General features: G+C 44.6%; 3 protein-coding genes across 6 annotated transcripts in view; all 3 read left to right on the top strand.

Annotated features, from left to right (window-relative positions):
• cenpu (centromere protein U) overlaps window positions 1–204 on the top strand; it is a 6,672-nt gene extending 6,468 nt beyond the window's left edge. Inside the window, exon 12 of the mRNA XM_069171826.1 lies at window positions 1–204. This exon is cut by the window's left edge and continues 865 nt beyond it. The gene's annotated coding sequence lies outside the window, so the exon portion shown is untranslated.
• Window positions 205–7,192: 6,988 nt separating this feature from the next.
• Window positions 7,193–13,778, top strand: LOC138211108 (caspase-3-like). Of its 4 annotated transcripts, none has more exons than XM_069170732.1 (7): window positions 7,193–7,268; window positions 8,925–9,044; window positions 9,575–9,726; window positions 10,203–10,331; window positions 12,357–12,532; window positions 12,648–12,762; window positions 12,834–13,778. In XM_069170732.1, exons 2-7 carry the CDS (start codon window positions 8,974–8,976, stop codon window positions 13,061–13,063), a joined length of 873 nt encoding a protein of 290 aa, XP_069026833.1. In that variant the 5' UTR covers window positions 7,193–7,268; window positions 8,925–8,973; the 3' UTR covers window positions 13,064–13,778. The 4 variants fall into 4 exon arrangements, with proteins under 4 accessions (XP_069026833.1, XP_069026832.1, XP_069026830.1 ...); XM_069170731.1 differs by having other exon boundaries at window positions 9,572–9,726; XM_069170729.1 differs by having other exon boundaries at window positions 9,569–9,726.
• A 702-nt stretch (window positions 13,779–14,480) lies between these two features.
• irf2b (interferon regulatory factor 2b) overlaps window positions 14,481–15,000 on the top strand; it is a 16,381-nt gene continuing 15,861 nt past the window's right edge. Inside the window, exon 1 of the mRNA XM_069170726.1 lies at window positions 14,481–14,543. The gene's annotated coding sequence lies outside the window, so the exon portion shown is untranslated. The remainder of the gene's footprint in view (window positions 14,544–15,000) is intronic.

Below are 15,000 nucleotides of genomic sequence, written 5' to 3'. Positions count from 1 at the left end.
ATGTCTGCTCAGATCATAAATGTAAAATGTGGACGAATAGAGAATATAATGTACAGTTAATATAAATAACAGGAGCATGTGTGCTGTGTTTTCTGAGCTGAGCTGAGAGGATGATGTCAGTATTTTTCTTTTTCAATAAAACAACAAAGACGGATTTAATTGTTTGGTCTTCCTGTTTACCTGTCAATAAACCTTCAGTCTGTACTGGTTCGTCTGTACTTCTTTTCTATATTTTTAAATGTTCCTTTATATGTGAAACACCATGTAATTCTCTTGCTGTTGTGCGATTCTGTGCTAGGCTATGTTTACAACAATACAATATATGTATTCCATATTATATTTCTTATGTGCAATCTCGTATTAATCAACTATTAATCCTCAGGCTATGCAACAGGCTGTTTCTGCTGAGGTCAGCGATCCTGTTGGGGTCAGCATGCTGACGCGCATAATAACAAGGCCACAGGCCGTTACCGGGCGGTAACGGTTGATGGCATGACCACTAGTTTGATCTTTTGTCTTTCTTATCTCTTCCAAGTCATAAAACAGGAATAAGTTACTGACCTGAACAAACACGTCCCCACAAGGCAAGACGGCCCACCTCCACCAATCAACAAAGGACACATCAACACACATGACTTTTTAGTTCCTGTACTATAAGAAGACTGGGTCAGGAAGAGTCAGAGGTCAGACTTCGTGAACTGACACATACTCTGTTGCGGTCAGGGAAACATCGTCTGGACCCAGAGCTCTGTAAACTGGTTATTCTGCTGCTGTTAAATAAATATCTTGAAGCCTGACATCTTCTCCTGTTGCCTCATTAAAGAACACGAAGAACTGGGGGCTGACACATGTTGGCTTTGTACGAGCAGGAGCCCAAGTCCAACAATTTGGTGACCCCGACGTGATGAGGACGGAGAAGTGAAGGCAGAGACGGAAAATAGGATCACAGCGGACATCTGGTCTACAATGACAACAGCGGGCGCCAACTGAAAAAGGTAAGCAGACACCTGTTATAACAAAATTCTGCAATTGGACATTATCAAATTGTGTTGTTGTCAAAGTATAAACCAAGTGTCCTAGAATAAACAACAGAATAAACAGTAAAAAAGGAAGACAGGGAAAAGTCCCCGTGTCTGCGCTTGGATACGGTATCCGGTGTGCCGCGGATGTGGTATCTGGCGGGTTAATTGGAAACTAAGGGAGAGTAAAATCTCCAACAAAAATTGGGTGTACGAACCTGACTCTGTGTGGTACGGAACAAAAGATCATTGTATAAGGCGTAAACTTAAAGAGGCCCGGCGATATAATGTGTGTGAGGTCATTAATTTTTCTTATGAAGAACTGACCACTGCAGTCTGATGTTGAAGTGAAATTGAAGATTGTTGAAAGCATTTAAATACGGGGAAATGTGGGTGGCTTCCAAGGACTAAGCAAGTTTTATAGAGACATCCAGTCTCGGCAAGTTCTTGTTCTGTGGGGACAAAGGGTGGTGTTGGTGGAGAAGTGAGCGTGAATTAAAAGATTTGTGGTATCTGGGGCGACCCCTAGAGTGAGACCGGACTGAAGTTATTCAGCCTAGAAGCTTGTCTCACTAGATCCACAAATTGACCTAAAGGAGTCATTCACACTCAATCTCCACGTGTGTGTTGAATTATCACTGTGTGGTAGTGTTGAATAAACAGGAAAAAACAAATTAAAAAAGGAGATGGAAGGTGAATTTGATCAAGAGTGTTTGGAGTATGGGGGCTGTGGCCCAGAAGTGAATGTAGGAGAACAGTGGGTTCTCATTAGGATGCAGTTGAGTAGTGGATGTGACAAGGGAGTCAGAAAAAGAGAGATGAGAGAATATGATAAGTTATGGGAAGAACTGAAGGAAACAGAAGGATTCTCTGCGGACCAGGACATGATGGTGGTGTGGCCATGGCTGAGTAGAGCAGAAAATAAGACCAGACAAGACATAAAGAAATGTGAAGAAGGTGGTCCTAAGAGGTGGACAGAAAAAAGGAAGTGGAAAAAGGAAAAGGAAGAGATGCAGGATAGGAGAAGAAGATTGCATAATATGGCATTAGCAGGCGGAGCCACACAGCAAGTGTGGGAGAGTAAACGGAAAAAGCAGGTGAAGAAAAGATCAGATGACATACCGCAGATTATGACTACCACGACGGACAAAACCGACCTACCCCCCATGACTTCAGCACCGAAATTGTATCCTGACCTGTCTCAGTCAACTGCACCCCCTCCTTATGTCTTAGGCCCACGGATACAGGCACCACTGTTCGCCATAAAAGGTGGAACTGTGGAGGCCGTTCCGGTGCCAGACGAGGGCCCAAGGCCAGGAGCAGACAGGGTTAGAGAGGAGTATGAACTACTAGCACAAGAACATCTCAGAATGGAGGGCGAGATTCAGAGTAAATTGACCCGACTGACATCGATGGTGGAAGAGGTAGAACAGGGCCTGAAAGCACCATGGATGGCAGAACAGCCCACGACTGAGACAGGAAAGAACAGAATGTATACCTCCACGCCTGCAGACCCAACCCAGGAACCCTGGGAGGTCAGAGCACGTCGAGAGCGTGACCATCACTCGCTGAGGGAACAGGGAGGCACTGAAAGTAGGCGGAGACCAGAACATGAGCGGGGAGGGGATAGAGAGGGTGAGGAATCAGAGACAGGGAGTGAATCACACCACAGCGAGACACAATCAGACGAAAACGGCCCGGTAGAGTTTGCAGCCCAACTTAATGGGCGCTTGCTTCTCTCCTCCCCTCACCCAGAACATAAGCCTACCATAAAACCAAATTCACATTCACACTCATACAACACCCGCTCCAAGGATAGACCCCGTCACATGATGATGCCCCTCTTAGACAAAGGCCCTGGAAAGGGGCTGGTGTATCAGCCCTTTTCGTTCACAGACATGAATGGCATCCTGGAAAAAATGCCCAGCCCATCAGAAGGGGGTGGCACATGGATGACAAAGTTCTGCCAACTCACCCAGGGACATACACTAGCTATGGGTGACTGGAGAGCCCTGATTGGCCGCCAGCTGGCTGCACACGAGACCACACAAATTGAGACATCAGCCGACACAGGGACCGAACGAGATGATTTTTCATTCTCTCGCCGGGGTTGTTTAATCAAGCCTTGAGAGACCAGCTGATGAATCTGACGTTACCACCTGGTGTCGTACTGATCCAGTATGTAGATGACCTCCTCTTAGCAGCCCCGAACCCCGCCCTGTGTCTTAAGGCCACTGAAATGTTGCTACTTCGGCTTTTCCAGATTAGATTTAAGGTCTCTCGGTCCAAGCTGCAATGCTGCCGCCAGTCAGTGACATTTTTAGGCAGGGTTGTGTCTCAAAGGGGGACCGGTGTGTCCGGATCACATAGAGATACTGTCCTGCATCATCCCAAACCCGTCACAGTCAAGGACATGTTATCATTTTTGGGGCTGACGGGATTCAGCAGACACTTTGTCCCTTTGTATGGTTGTTTGACTGCCCCGTTGAGGGCTATGGTGAACGAACAGGGCATGAGGAATCTCAGTGCACCCTTAATCTGGACTGCGCAGGCGGAAATGGCGTTTATATTACTCAAAAACGCTCTTAGCACTGCTTCTGATCTGGCTGTCCCTGACTACAAAGATCCATTCTATCTGGATGTTTCTGAAACAGCCCAGACAGCAAATGGTGTGCTGTTTCAGAAAAAGGGGGGTGACAGGAAGGTGTTGATGTACGTAAGTGTGACACTAGATGCTACAGAGAACAGACACCCACCATGCACAAGACATGCAGCAGGAGTGGTGAACATTTTGCAGAAAACAGCACACATAGTCATGCAACATCAACTAATAGTACTCACCACACACACAGTCGTGGCATATGTGAATTCTACAGCGTTCACCATGTCATCACTAAGACAGACCAGGCTGGACAAAACGCTGACATCACCACACATCACATACACACATGAAGGCATAAACATGGCAGACAACATGGGAGAAAGAGAGCCACATGTATGTGAGGAAAGAGTGCAGAAAGATGTCAGGGTGAGAGAGAGCTTGCAGAACACTCCTTTCCCTGATGTTGATGAAACCCTGTTCACAGATGGGTGTTGTTACAGACACCCAACGGACGGACTGAAAGCAGCCCTAGCGGTGGTCAGGAGAACACAGGAAGGATTTGAGGAAGTGGTGGCAGAACCAGTAGTTGGGAAAGAGTCAGCTCAGATAGCAGAACTACAGGCCATGATTAAAGCACCAGAATGGGTAGAAGGGAAAGTTGTAAACATCTACACAGACTCAGCATATGTAGTGGGTGCTGTTCATATAGAGATGAGACAATGGATCAGAGCAGGATTCCTGACTGCAGACAAGACACCCATCAGACATGAAGCAGACATGAAGAGACTGGTGGAGGCACTAATGAAGCCAAAAGCTGTGGCTATCATGAAGTGTAAAGGACACGACAAAACAGACACCTGGATTGCAATGGGCAATGATCAAGCTGACCAGGCTGCCAAGAGAACGGCAGGATATGGAGCTGAGTACGTTATGTTGCAAACTGACAGGACAATACAGGACATGCTGCCACAGTGTGATGTAGACATGATAAGAAAGGAGCAGACAAAGGCCTCTCCATGGGATACTAGTGTATGGCAGGACAGAGGAGCCACAGAACAGGATGGATTGTGGAGAGCCCTGGATGGTAGACTAGTTCTGCCACCAGGCCTGGTACAGAGGACATTACAGGAAGCACATGGTCTCACTCACTGTGGACTGAAACAGATGCAGAGACATCTGACCCATTGGTGGCATCCATTTCTACCAGCTATGATAGAAAACCACGTGAGAGAGTGTAGTGTGTGTATGGTATACAATGTAAAGGCGACCATTAAGCCTCACCAAGGACAGTGTCCCCTGCCACAGCTCCTGGGGCAGGACATTATCATTGATTACACCGACATGATTGACAGAGTGGGAGGACACAGGTACCTCCTGGTAGCTGTGGATGCATACACTGGCTGGCCAGAGGCAATACCTGCTAAAAAAGAGGATGCAAAAACAGTGATCAAATTCTTGATAAATCACTACATACCCGTGCATGGGTTTCCTCGTCGCATCCGTTCAGATAACAGCTCCCATTTCAAAAATAAAGACTTACAAGAAGGAGAAAAACATTTGGGCCTAAAACACGCATTTGGCCCGGTCTACCACCCTCAGTCACAGGGGAGGGTAGAAAGAATGAATCAGACACTGAAAAGTAAAATCAGTAAAGTATGTGCGCAAACCAAGCTGTCCTGGGTGGAGGCTCCACCAGTAGCATTGATGGCAGTGCACAGCTCTGTGAATTCTACCACAGGGTTCACTCCTTTTGAGCTGTGGACTGGACAGCAGTTTCCGGGTCCAGGCGCAGGAAACCCGGTGATGATTGAAACAAGTTCCTGGATGAAATATAAGCCATACTATGATCACCTAACAGCTTTGGTGTCAGGTTTCTCTACACAGGTGACGGAGACCAAAGGGGGCAGTGAACCAGGAACACCACATACAGCGGAGCGGGTCCTCCTAAAGGTGATCAAGAGGAAGTGGTCGGAACCAAGGTGGACCGGACCGTACAGAGTTAAGGAGAGGACAACGCACGCGGTCCGGCTGGACGGCAAAGGAGAGAACTGGTACCACTGGTCACAGTGCACGGCAGCAGAACCTCCCCAGTGGACGCTGGGTCAGGTGACAGTTGATCTGAAACATCAGGATCAACAGTAAAAAAAAAAAAAAAGAATCACTTGTGCGAAAGAACTGTGATTGTGTGTTTTGATATATATGCAATGTGTGAAGTGCTGTAGCGGTAATGTGATGTGAGCTGTAATAAGAAGGTTACAAAGGCTCGTTAGTAAACACTTTTGCTGACAATACAAAGGATAGATCGAGTAACACACCGGGAAAGTTTGCTTAGCTAAGATATCATTATAAGTACGCTGCTAAAATGGAGTCAAGTTGGCAGCGGCCATGTGTGTGTTTGCTTATTTCTGTACTGGTGGTGGTACCGATCCTGTGGTGGTTTGAAAGGCCGCCACACCATCAGAAGCGGGAGAAGACGGGCGACCCTCCCCCATAACAAATGTCCCTGCTCTTGGGCGGGGAGCCGGCCATGATGGACGAAGCAGAGGATGATGAGGAGCAGGTTGTGTAGGGTTTGTTTGTATGCACTTGTGTCTCTTTTGCATTGATTTGTGTTCTTTTTCTTTCCTACGGTTGTTGGTCTCCTGTGGGAGACCAAAAGGGGGAATTGTGCGATTCTGTGCTAGGCTATGTTTACAACAATACAATATATGTATTCCATGTTATATTTCTTATGTGCAATCTCGTATTAATCAACTATTAATCCTCAGGCTATGCAACAGGCTGTTTCTGCTGAGGTCAGCGATCCTGTTGGGGTCAGCATGCTGATGCGCATAACAACAAGGCCACAGGCCGTTACCGGGCGGTAACGGTTGATGGCATGACCACTAGTTTGATCTTTTGTCTTTCTTATTTCTTCCAAGTCATAAAACAGGAATAAGTTACTGACCTGAACAAACACGTCCCCACAAGGCAAGACGGCCCACCTCCACCAATCAACAAAGGACACATCAACACACATGACTTTTTGGTGTCTGGACTATAAGAAGACTGGGTCAGGGAGAGTCGGAGGTCAGACTTCGTGAACTGACACATACTCTGTTGCGGTCAGGGAAACATAGTCTGGACCCAGAGCTCTGTAAACTGGTTATTCTGCTGCTGTTAAATAAATATCTTGAAGCCTGACATCTTCTCCTGTTGCCTCATTAAAGAACAGGCAGGACTGGAGGCTGACACATATTGGCTTTGTACCAGCAGGAGCCCAAGTCCAACACTGTAAAGCACTTTGAGCTGCGTTTCTTGTATGAAAGGTGCGATACAGATCAAATTTATTATTATTATTATTATTATTATTATTATTATTATTATTATAATATTACTACAACTACGTGTCATGTTTCACTTGATAGACAGTAATTATTTGACATGCTGAATTTGCATCTGTATTTCCCAACGTGTGCTGACATGTCCGGTGGACATTTGTCTTCAAGGTGTTCCTGACTGTTTGACGTTTGTCCCGCCCACAAAGGAAGCAGCGTCTCTGATTGGCTGAAAGTTCCAGTCTTGTACTTTGGACGAAGTTACATTTCCTTGTACTATTAAGGCGAGGAAGCTGCAGATACCTGTTCTTACGACCCTCTCACGAAAAGGTACGTTTATTTATAGCTGACAAAAACTCAACATGTTTTTTATTGTTGTTATTTACTCTTGTGAGTGAGTCATGTTTATTCCAGCTGACTGGACAGGTGAAACCGTTCTTCATATTTATTTAGGTCAGTTTGAAGTTAAACACTGAAGACAACACCTCACATTAATCTGGTTTTCTGGTGGAAGTATGAAGAAGTTTAACATTTATTCGGTGTTGACAACCTTCATCATCGAGCAAACGAAAGTTTGTCGACGAGCCTCGCCCACAGGAAACTATCGACGTGAACTGGATGTTCAGGCGGCTTTTTATTTAAATTAAGATGAATGGGAACTCATCTCGGTTCAGAAGAATATTCAAATCATTTTCGTTCAGACTTTCTGACTCACCTTTACTGTTAAAAAGAGCTGGAAATCATTTTCTGTTTGAGTTTCGCTTTGAATCGGTTCAAACAGCACAGCTTGTTCCCATAATGTCCGTTTTATGTTGACATATTAGTTATGATATGCTATATATTAAAATAAATGTGTATTAAGCATGCAAACTACAGGAAATCAAACAAATAGTGACGTGAACTTTAAAGATGGACCACTGTGGTTCTGGTGGTTCTTGTGGTTCTGGTTGTTGGAAGTTGGACTCCTTTTAAAGCTGCTATATAATGAAATCCTGTTTGAGATCAGCCGACCCAGATTAAGAAAACACGTGTCTCCAGATGGCCCAATTATTTTACAGGAAACAGTCTAAATGACCCGCAGAGCTGTCAAACCTTTTTATTCTTATCTGGGTCTACCGCCTGTGGTTCGGGGGAAATACCTTAAAACGTTTCAGTAAATCTAATCTAGTTTGGTTTTGAAACCAAGATTCATGTCATAAAACCTGGAGGGGAAACATGCAGACAGCAGCTGGCTGTTATTTAACAAATGTGACTTTTTGTTTCGTCCATTATCTGAACTGAAACTGATCACCTGATGAACTGCATCAGGATCAGAGTGGTTTGTTGGACTGTATATCTCCCTCTTATCAAAGGTGTTCATGCTGAGTAACGTGAAGCTCTGAAGTCGCTTCGGCTCGTGAGATAAAAGGTTCATTTTAAATGACATTAAAAGTGTTTTTGATCAAATCTGATGAATTGGACAAATACAGGTGCAAAATATACCGACATTAACAGTGACACTAACAGAGGTTATGATAAGAGCACATATTGGTCTATTACAGATATTTAGGTATTGGAGTATATTGTTGGCTCATATGACAGCTTTTATTTTACAGAATATAATAAAGAACAGATGCTTGGGCTGAATCAAAAAAATATTTACAATCCTTAAATTCCACGTGAATTAACAAACTGAAATCTCCGTCTTTCATTACATCACTTAGTCACAAGTGTCTGAAAACCACATTTGAAGGATGCGTCCACTGTTGTTTGGGCTCCAGTTATTATTTCAAATGTGTGTGTGTTTCTGTGTGTGTTGAAGGTGTGTGTGTGTGTGTGTGTTTCTGTGTGTGTATGAAAGTGTGTGTTGTGTTTTCACATAAACTATGTAAAGGAATACATATGTATGTACTCTGTAACACTAACAACAGTAACGTGTTTTGTGGGAGTTCAGTGCAGCAGGTTTTCTTTAACTTACAGGTGAAATAGATTTTGTTTCTATTTCAGATATTATTTTCTCCATCACTGCCTCTGGTCTGTTGGTGTCTGCAGGAACATGGCGCAGGTTTGTGGTGAGGATGACGTGCAGGGCGACACGGTGGACGCCAAACGTTTTTTTCAAAAGAGGTAATCGTCTCTGTGAACGTTAATGAACCCAGACCGGAATTCTTCATGAAAATATGGTGCAGACACAAGCTCTGCTCAGGTTGAAGGATGAAACTCTGAAAAGAGACATTATCATGTGACAGAAGAGAGAGCAGCGTTGGAGCTTTTAAAGTTTCTACGTTTATTGTAATCTCTCAAATCACCGTCTTTTTTTAGATTTAAGATGTAAAGAGTTTCTGAATGGATCGTCAGTCAAACATATTATTCCAGATGACCCGGTTCTAAAGATCAGGACCTCCTCGATCAACACTAAACATGCAAGTGTGCACAAAAAAGAATCAGATTTATTAAACTGCACGTTCAATATTCCCTTAATAAATCCACAACGTGCACACGTAGATCTGTTTAATATCCCGACCTCGTGCACGGCCACGTGGAACCATGAAGGGTCGATGCAGAGCGTCAGGAACACGCACCGAGCTACCCGAGGGAAACCCCAAGGCCTCTTCACTCTGTGAAACCTGTGTGTGTGTGTGTGTGTGTAGCAGCAGCAGCACCACCAGTAAGACCAGTGAGGAGGTGGACTCGGTCCCCAGCAGCAGAAGTGAACCTGCTGGTTCTGACCCGTACCGCTACAAGATGGACTTCCCCTCCATTGGAACCTGTCTGATCATCAACAACAAGAACTTTAATCGCAGCACTGGTACACACACACAGACACACACACACACACACACACACACACACACACACACACACACACACACACACACACACACACACACACACACACACACACACACACACACACACACACACACACTCTGTCTGCTGCATTTCACGGGCACTTCAACAAATTGTGTGTAAATTTCAACACAATATTTCACTGTGATCCAGCAGATAATCATTTAGAGGAGGAAATAATGAACTGAATCATGGCTGAATTCCATTTAGCTGCTCCAGTTCGATGGTTCTGGTGGTTCTGGTGGTTCTGGTACTGTTCAGGCTGCTAACCGTCACCAGGACACATGAATGAGCCAGAACCAGAACCAGAACCTTATCAGGAGACTCTGGGGTTTTCCTGCTGAATGAAGTTTACTGACACATACGCAACTATGTGTGTGTGTGTGTGTGTGTGTGTGTGTGTGTGTGTGTGTGTGTGTGTGTGTGTGTGTCCAGGGATGAGTGTTCGTAACGGGACCGATGTGGACGTGGGTTGTGTGGTGAAGACCTTCTCCTCTCTGGGTTATGAGATCCGGGTGTCCAACGACCTGACGGTGGAGGAGATGAAGCAGCTGATGTCAAACGGTGACGTAGTGTTTCATTCACCGAGTTACACGACACATCATCAGTCCGTCTGTCTTCTGAGTGGCTGTTCGTCGCCACGGTAACATTTCATTGTAACACTTCTTAAAGACTTCTGTGGTCACTAACATCTGTTGAATATTTAACGATACACGTCCAGTTACATCATCGCGTTCAGATCAAGAAAATAAACCAAAGATAAATATAATACAAAGTGAACAGAAAGTCTTAAACCAGGTATTTTTACTAGAAAGAAAAATATTCTAATTTACTTACAAATTATTGTAACTTTTATTTTTTTAACCAAGTGTTGCCTCTTTACCCAAAATGATTATTTTGCCATATTTTTTTTTTATATGAGAGCTGTGATGTGCACCTCACCAACACACTGAAAACATGACTGTTTAAATGTTACTTAAAGGGCCAGTGTGTCGCATTTAATGGGATCTATCAGCAGAAATAGAATATACTATTCATAATTATAGTTTAATTAGTGTAAAATCACCCGACTGTTTCTACATAATGAGCGGCTCCGTGCAACATGCCATGTTTCTACGGTGGCTCAGAAGGGTCAAACCACCATGTGGCTGTGGAGACGGCCTTTCATGTTTTTCATGAGTTCTGGGGCCACAAACGAAGGGAAGGTAAGATGAGGGGCGTCGCGCTTTCATTTCCAAACACTAAAACTAACATTACATTTCATTTATCTGACTCTTTTATCCAAAGCGACTTACAATAATTTAATTTCAACCATGAGGGTTCAAAACCAGAACAACAGGAATCAAGAAAATATAATTTCTTCCAGAAAGCCAAACTACAAAGTTCTATCAGTAAGTTCTATTTTAAGATACTAAAGTTCTACTGTTCAAGGTGAAGGAGGAGGAGGAGGAGGAGGAGGTGTGTTTTTAGTCTGTGGTGGAAGATGTTCAGAGTTTCTGCTGTCCTGATGTCGTTGGGGAGCTCATTCTACCATTTAGGAGCCGGGACAACAAACAGTCGTGATTTTGTAGAGTGTTTAGTTCAGTGAGGAGCAACAAGCTGATTGGTGGAAGCAGAGTGGAGGGAGGGGCTGGGATGTAATCAATTCAATTCAATTCAATTTTATTTATAAAGCGCCAAATCACAACATAGGTTATTTCATGGCACTTCACACATTAAAGTCCTTACAGCAAGACGTTACAATATTATACAGAGAAACCCAACAATTCAATAATTCAACAATTCAACAATTCCCACATAAGCGAGGAGGGAAAAACTCCTCTTTAAGGTAGAAAAACCTCCAACAGAGGGAAGAAAAACTCTCTTTAACAGGAAGAAACCTCCGACAGAACCAGGATCAGAGGTGGGTGGAGCATCTGTTAACAGAACCAGGATCAGAGGTGGGCGGAGCATCTGTTAACAGAACCAGGATCAGAGGGGGGCGGAGCATCTGTTAACAGAACCAGGATCAGAGGTGGGCGGAGCATCTGTTAACAGAACCAGGATCAGAGGTGGGCGGAGCATCTGTTAACAGAACCAGGATCAGAGGGGGGCGGAGCATCTGTTAACAGAACCAGGATCAGAGGTGGGCGGAGCATCTGTTAACAGAACCAGGATCAGAGGTGGGCGGAGCATCTGTTAACAGAACCAGGATCAGAGGTGGGCGGAGCATCTGTTAACAGAACCAGGATCAGAGGTGGGCGGAGCATCTGTTAACAGAACCAGGATCAGAGGGGGGCGGAGCATCTGTTAACAGAACCAGGATCAGAGGTGGGCGGAGCATCTGTTAACAGAACCAGGATCAGAGGGGGGCGGAGCATCTGTTAACAGAACCAGGATCAGAGGTGGGCGGAGCATCTGCCTCGACCGGTTGGGGTGAGAGGAGAGCAGAGAGAGAAAAGGACAGCATAGAGATAGAAGAGAAGAACTGTTGGTGGAGACGACAATCACAGAGCAGAGACATGTCTCATGGTGATGCTAAATTATTAGTTGCGTGGCTGAAGGTTAAAAGTTAAAAATGGCCGCGTGTCCTTTCTTGTGGTTCCTCAGTGTCCAAGGAGGACCACGGCAGCAGGGCGTCGTTCGTGTGCGTGCTGCTCAGCCACGGAGACGAGGGCTTGATTTACGGCACCGACGGCCACGAGAGGTTTGAAACTCTGATCCAGTGCTTCAAAGGGAACCGCTGTCGGAGTCTGGTGGGGAAACCGAAGCTCTTCTTCATACAGGTTTGGTTCCACGTGTCCACGTTCCTGCACATTTCAAATCAAATCTACATTAGAGTCGAACGTTCAGCTGGTTGTAGCGTGTCGACGCCGCCTCACATCGTGCCGCTGGTCTCAGGCCTGCCGCGGTTCGGCCCTGGACGACGGAGTCGAGACCGACAGCGTGGAGGAGCAGATCTCAGAGAAGATCCCCGTGGAGGCCGACTTCCTGTACGCCTTCTCCACCGCTCCAGGTAACCAGCGCTCACTCACTCTGTGTTTTGGGCGTCTTCGCGAGGAGCTCTAACTGTCGGCCGTCCTGCAGGCTACTACTCCTGGAGGAACACCGGCAACGGCTCCTGGTTCATCCAGTCTTTGTGTGACGTCTTGCAGCGCTACAAAGGAGAACTGGAGCTGATGCAGATCATGACCCGCGTCAACCACAAGGTGGCGCTGCAGTTTGAGTCTTCCTCCTGCCTGCCTGGGTTTAGCAGCAAGAAGCAGATCCCCTGCATCGTCTCCATGTTGACCAAAGACTTTTACTTCCCCAAATAGATATTTTTAAAGGTTTCATGTCCGTGTATTTTTTCTTTGACAATGTTTGCCTGATTTTTGAAAGTTTTAATTTGCTGCTCGGTGGATTGAAATGAGGATAACGTTCATTTTAATGGGACTGTGAGGATAAAAGAACAGATCAGACTGTTTATTGTTTTATGATTGTATTGTTTTATCTTTGAGGGAATCAGTGATTACACACTCGAATGTCTGCAGAGTTCTTTTAACATCAGTAAATACAAATATTCCGTATATTTACAGGATAAACGATGAGTTTAATAAATGCACAAACACAAAGTGGATCAGACTTTTATCTGTTTAGGGTTTTGCGTTTGTAACGAGGCCAACGCTTCAGGAGAAATCAGGGAAATGGCTCGTCGTAAACAAAGTTGACTTTTGCACTCAATAAATGTCTCCTTGTGTGTCAATATAAACTTTATGTGAACGTGGTGACAGGAAAACTCTCTGAAGTGGGCGGAGCTACACCATAACATGAGCCTCCTTCCAGGATATCTGTTATTATTTATTTCCTTTTAGAAGTGATCATCCGGCCAACCTGCTGTTTGATAATTAAGATCTTTATGTTTTACATCACGCCTGTCATCACCTGTATCTGTATCCTTGAACACGGTGCAGAGAGCTACAGCTGTTTATACAGAAATCTGCTTTTGTCCGTGGAACTGAATCTAAAAGGAATAAAAGTTGTTGAATTGTGTATTTTTTTTCATGATGGACTGAAGTTGCTTTTTCAACCTGCTTTTGAAAGTGAAACTGAACTACATTTTTAATAACACTTCTTTCTGCTGTATAAAAAAGTTTGGAAATGCACCGTGTGAGAGAGTACTGGGAGGTCGCTCACACATTTAGATCTGGAAAACTTACAGGGGCACAATAAACTTACAGGGAGAAATGTGAAGCTGTGAAATGTGAGGGTATAGATAATTACTGGATGAATAATTAACCGTTTAAGAGGATGTTTTTTGTTTAAGTTGGTGGCTGCATGTGAACATACGACCACTAGAGGGAGCCAGAGCAACATGAAGACTCCTCGGAGGCCCTTTGATGAATCAGCAGGTTCACTGTTCCAGGAACTGAAACTGCTGAAGTTAACCCTTGATGCACACATTAGACCACATGGAGGTGTTATTATAAAACACAGAGAAAGAGATTTCTGTATATCCATGATGATGATGATGTGGGTTCAGTTATTTCTTGTATAATTCCCTGCACAATGCTGTACAATATGATTCTGTCTTTTTTGACCTTCCTGTTTTCCGTCCTGTCCACACGCCAGCTTCGGTTTCTGGCCCATGAGTCTTGCAGTTGAATTAAAAAATGCTCTCTGTTAGTTTATCAGACCCCTCCTCAGGCTGGGCTGCAGCGGTGCGTGTGTCCGACGAGATAACCCTCGGAGCTGGCACAGGGGTCCGACCTCCTCCCCCACCGGCCTCCTCCCCACCCAGCAACGGTCTGTCTGCAGGTAAACAACAGCGCTGCTCTAACATCACGTTTTCTGTTCCTGTATTTTATAAAAAGCCATTTTCTGTTTAGTGTAATCAGAAAGTGTGTGTGTGTGTGTGTGTGTGTGTGTGTGTGTGTGTGTGTGTGTGTAGTGGGTCACAAGGATTTCATGATCATAATTTGATATGAAAATCTTGACAGTTTGAAAAGCTGCTATTAATGCATGAATGTGTCTTTAAAAGTAAAAACATTTTAAGGGCTTTAAAACTATGTTTAATATTAATTTAAAGGCCAACAAGAAGCACATCAAATAGAAACATATGCACAGTATCATAAAGTATCTGTAAACAGTCCTGTAGATGGACTGTGACACAATTTGAAGTGACTACACCGGCACATTAGTTGTGTTCACTAAAATGAAAACGTGCAGATGTTTCCAGATAACTGCAGGTGTTGTTGAGTCTCGTATAGGCTTG

Source organism: Embiotoca jacksoni, unplaced genomic scaffold (genome assembly GCF_022577435.1).
Source record: "Embiotoca jacksoni isolate LCO1_2020_lvr unplaced genomic scaffold, fEmbJac1.0.p SCAF_5, whole genome shotgun sequence".
Classification (NCBI taxonomy): Eukaryota; Metazoa; Chordata; class Actinopteri; family Embiotocidae; genus Embiotoca; species Embiotoca jacksoni.
The sequence above is the reverse complement of the archived record's forward strand: the minus strand, read 5'-3'. Positions and strand labels throughout refer to the sequence as shown.

What these genes read in the sequence shown, in the direction of transcription:
- LOC138211108 (XM_069170729.1), top strand. Translation starts at nt 8,974, where the DNA reads ATGGCGCAGGTTTGTGGTGAGGATGACGTGCAGGGCGACACGGTGGAC. An exon ending in GAACTTTAATCGCAGCACTG is followed by an intron (nt 9,727 to 10,202) that starts GTACACACACAC and finishes GTGTGTGTCCAG; the next exon opens with GGATGAGTGTTCGTAACGGG. An exon ending in CGAAGCTCTTCTTCATACAG is followed by an intron (nt 12,533 to 12,647) that starts GTTTGGTTCCAC and finishes CGCTGGTCTCAG; the next exon opens with GCCTGCCGCGGTTCGGCCCT.